This window comes from Austrofundulus limnaeus, unplaced genomic scaffold, assembly GCF_001266775.1.
Source record: "Austrofundulus limnaeus strain Quisiro unplaced genomic scaffold, Austrofundulus_limnaeus-1.0 Scaffold184, whole genome shotgun sequence".
In the NCBI taxonomy this organism is placed as follows: Eukaryota; Metazoa; Chordata; class Actinopteri; order Cyprinodontiformes; family Rivulidae; genus Austrofundulus; species Austrofundulus limnaeus.
In genome coordinates this window covers 618074-622723 of record NW_013952586.1, presented here as the reverse complement: position 1 = coordinate 622723, position 4650 = coordinate 618074, and the positions used below count along the sequence as shown (strand labels likewise).

The window sequence follows — 4650 nt, the reverse complement described above, 5'->3', positions numbered from 1 at the left end:
TAATTAATGAGAAATCAAAACTGAAATGTTTATTTGAAATACCATGATCATTTTTTCCCTTAAATGTTACCATATTTCCTTTCCTTCTTCTGCAATTTTCTGGTTCAATTAAAGAAATAAAGTAAATTGTTCATTAAAATCTTTATTTAACTGACATAGTTTCCAAAGCTGTTGCTAATTTGGGAAATTGTAATACTGTGCTAAAATCTTAAGTAATCTCCTATTTTGTTACAGTTTTCCTGGAATGTGGTTTTGATTTTACAGATCACTCATCTCAGCTGATTTAAAAAAAATAAATAAATCAGTTCTAGAAAATAAAGCTGATTTTAATTAACAGTATCAATAAGAAAACAACCACCAAATGCAAAGGAGACTCTTTAAGTAAGAAAACGACGTCTTACTTTCGATCTCCGTCAGGCTGCGCTGCTCCTTCTCTGTGTCCTCCCTCACCCTCCGCAGGTCGTCCAGCTCCGCCTTCAGGAACTCGCTCTCCCCCACGGCCTGCATCCTCAGGTGGCTCTGCTCTGCAAGCTCCGCCTCCAGCTCGTTGACACGCCCCCTCAGCGCCTGACACAACCGACCGCTCTGGTGATGCACGAGAAGGAAAGATGCAGAAAAAGGCTCGTCTTTGGATGCTGTAAAGASAGCGTTAATAAATCCTCCTCCTCTTGTTACCTCCAGCCTGAAGGACTCCAGCTCCTCTTTGAGGGCCTGGATCTCCCTCGACAGCTGTTCAATCAGACGGTCTCTGGTGAAAACACAGAAAAACAGTTGAACATGAAATCAATTTACTAAGCTGGTGTTTAGGGTTTCTGAAAACTTAAGTGTTCTTTAACACCTACAGAGAAGGACCGACAGTCCTGGAGGTCTGCATTGCTTCTTCTTTCTTCAAATTTTAGGTGGATTTTAAAATTAGAAAAACGTTTGTTTCAATACAACTCACTTGTCATCTTTGCGCATGCCATTCTGACTGCTGAAGTTAAACGGATCGATAGCAGCTGACGTTCCAAACAAGTCGTCAAACTTCGTCTCTGAGGGAGCCTAAAGGGTGAAAATCCACAGAACTGTAGATAAATATGCAAAAGGACTGAACATCTGGGCTGATGTTCCATTTAATTTATTTGTGCGCGTTTCTAAATAAACTTAAAGCTATAGCTGATGTATTATAAAGTGGGATTCACAGGGTTCATGCATGTTTCAGTAAGCTGAATTTAAGACCTTTTAAAGATATTTTAAGACCATTAGGAATGATATTTAAGACCAAACCGATGCGATAACAAAAATATTCAAATGATCCCAAAAATTTTAATAGAGAAACCTTTTATTGCTATCAACTTAGCTATGAGAGAATATTTCATTTTAATACAAGAACAACAAATTTATTTTAATGAAACGGTCATATCTATGAGACTGCTGTGGACCGCTTCCAACTGAGTGCAAAAAAAACCCACTGATTTTTGCCTGCAGGTATCATGGGATTTGTAGTTAAAACGYGTACAAAGACTGGTAGCAAACAGAGCACTTCACAAAGACAGATCACATCAACCTCTGATTACTTTGCTTTATTTATGCAGCCAACGCTTCTCGGAAATGATTGAAAGTTAAAAAAAATTAAGACTACACAAAATAAAATTTAAGACTTTGGATGAAAATCTGGGTGTTTTTAAGACTTTTTTAGGCCTAAAATTTTGATTTTCAAATTTTATTCAACTGGCGGCCCGCGGGCCAGATGTGGCCCACGAGTGACCAAAGTTCGGCCTGCCAATTGATTGATTTGTCTCTTAAGTCCAAACCCCTGGTTTTCTACTTTAATTACTCTAAGTTTTTTTTAGTCAAACATAGACATGTTTGGTATCTGCAGAAACATCAGAATCTTGTCTACAAGCTGGTAAAAAACATTTCTATAAACACTCAAGACAGTTAAAACTACAAACAGTTGAAAATAAAACTATGAAGGTGAATATAAAATTGGTTTGAAAATTTGGCAAGTCAAAATAATATTTGTGTTAAATAAGAGGCAAAATGTAGCCTGGCCCTTGCCTTCCTACGCTCCGCTCAATTCTAGTTTCCCTTCTCTGCTCAGTCTGGGACTTCTCCCATAGAGCAGGATTTCGCTGGCAGATTTTTAGCCGGGCCAATCAGAGAACAGAACGTCAATTTTCTGTGCAGTGTCTGCTTGTAGTTTATTTTACCTGGACCAATCAACAAACAGAAGGCGTAGTTTTGAATGACGTCAATGTTCTGCGCAGTGTCTGCTAGTTAATTTAGCATACGGCAGTGGAGGAAGTGAATGAAGCCAGTCCGTGTTGATAAGACTTCCAAATTAAAATAAATTTGTCTGACAAAGCAGCAGCTCTCATTTACAGTCGTCTCGTTCGGCTCGGTATTTTTCTCCTCTCAGTAGGCTTGCTTACAGCGYATTCGATTTCCGGTTAGCTTCTTAGCTTAGCCTCCTTCATATTGGAGCTTGCACTTGCGGCCAACCGATCCAATCGTTTTAAACTTCAGCAGAGGCCACGCCTCCTGCAAGAAATGCTTCTCTATTCAGCAAGTCCAGACCCTCGTATGAAGCAAAGTGAAGGACAGGGTCTGGTTTAAACCAGGCTAGGCAAAATGTGTTATTTTTGTTTTTAATATTGTTTTATTATCACTACTTTTATAGGGTTCCGTATGTTGTTTTCATGATTAAACGCAGCAAAATAAACTATTTCAGAGGTAACAGATCTTTGTAATGCTTGGTTTATTTACATAATAATTTTAATTGCTGGATGTTCGGCCCCTCAGCTGTTGGCCTGCAGTAACTGTGGCCCCTGGAGCTATTTGGTTGAATAATCCTGCTTTAGTTTTTTTAAGACCCTGCACGAACCCTGGATTCAGTGGAAAGATCCCACCTAACTGACGGCACGTCTTCACCCTTTAATCAGGAACACAGAGACAGAACCTTGTCCCGTGAACTTACCGGCAGCGCAGGGACGTCCGTGTCCACCAGGTCGTCCGTCTCCACCACGTGCTCTGACTCGGGAGAGGACGACTCGGCGGGGATCACGACCACGGGGCTGATGTGTTCCGACAGAGCAGACGCACGCAGGAAGTTTGGAGGGTTCTGCAAGAATCAGGAGGCACAAGTTTGATCGCTGAACCACTTCAAACTCTGACCAATCTTGTAGATTATTTCGGATTAGATTCTTCGTTGTTGCTGCTTCACTTGACAGGACGGTGACTTCATGCAGCGTTTCCTTCACCTTGTCTGGACGCTGGATGGAAGTGGTTATATAATCCACTGCATGCAGACACTAGACAAATAACTCTACATTTAAACCTAAAATACTCTGAAATAGTTTATTTTCACCTCAGGCAACTGTGGGATCTGAATCAGCCTCTTGAAATACTGCAGGTTACTGGAGCGATAGAAAAGACTCTTTAGCCTGGAACGGAGAGAAGATATGGATTTATCAGAGAGGCCTTGAGATTACAAAGAGGAGACCGAAGAGAGGAGAAATGTCTGACTGAAAGTGACTCAACGTGGACTGAAGAATCCAGTCTGCTGGGCCAGACTTGGGCTACGTTTTCACTGCGGGTCGTAATGCTTAACTCAAATTTTTTGGTAAAAATCAATAAACAAACGGATTTGGGCTGCATTTGCCTGCASTGTGAACRTAGCTTCAGAGTGCAYAGAGAAGCCGTCTGTTTGTGAGTGAGTGAACGGCATACTTCTTAAACTGCTCCTGGAAGCGATCTCTGTGGCCCTGCAGAGTGTCGGCTGGAAGGCCTGAAAACACATCAAAGCAGAGTTCAGGAAACTTTGCGAGTGCTGAGGAATAAATAGCTGCATGCGTGAATATCTCAGAAACCAGAAGCTACACGTTTCAAAATTAACTGAGGGTCTTTGAAAGATTTTAAAAGACCGGTGGGTCATTAAAACAGCTTTTGCAGGACTAAAACTAGGGAAAACAAAACAACTTTTGGCCTATCATGAACTCATACTGTTAAAGACTTAACTTTGGTGTATGCTTCAGTGGAAATAAGAAAAAAAAAGTAATTTCTATACTAATAAAACTTGAATAAAAAGCAGCACATTTGTATTTTATCCACACGTATAAGTGATGCTCTCAGATTGATTGGTGTTGGTGTGAGACTCACAGGAGTGCAGCTTAAACAGCAGCTTGACTGTGTAATCGTACAGGTGGCTGCTGTCCAGGATGACTTGAATCAGAGGAGCCAAACGACACTGACCGGCGGCCGTCACCGACACCGACCGAGACATGTCGAGAGAGTTGAAGACTAAAAAAAAGACACAATCAGTGAAGACGGTTCAAAAAACAGATCTAATTCATCAGTCTTGTTTTCAGTCAGCGCTTCCATATTTTATGCTGATTTCCTCCACCTCATCTGAGGTAAACGAGTAAAGTGAAGTGTTTGACAGCAGCTCAAGTTAAAAAATGAAAAACAGGAAAAAGAATTTTAAACGGAGCAGTGAGGGAGCAGAAACCTGAACACTGACAGGATTGTCTGACTCAGTCTCTGCCTCCATCATTACAGCCCTCTTTCATCCCTGAAGTCAGGCAGTGCAGGCGTGGTTTCCTGCATGCAACACACACACACACACACACACACACACACACACACACACACACACACACACACACACAC

At 41.3% G+C, this 4650-nt stretch overlaps 1 protein-coding gene across 2 annotated transcripts in view; it reads right to left on the bottom strand.

Moving 5' to 3' along the window:
* Positions 1-401: 401 nt before the first annotated feature.
* LOC106524374 (huntingtin-interacting protein 1) overlaps positions 402-4650 on the bottom strand; it is a gene marked incomplete at its 3' end in the record, with an annotated part of 39849 nt that continues 35600 nt past the window's right edge. For both annotated transcript variants that reach the window (XM_014018162.1, XM_014018163.1), the window contains 7 exon segments: positions 402-585; positions 676-748; positions 944-1041; positions 2960-3103; positions 3350-3425; positions 3712-3769; positions 4141-4281. In XM_014018162.1, the coding sequence (XP_013873616.1) occupies positions 402-585; positions 676-748; positions 944-1041; positions 2960-3103; positions 3350-3425; positions 3712-3769; positions 4141-4281 (774 nt within the window).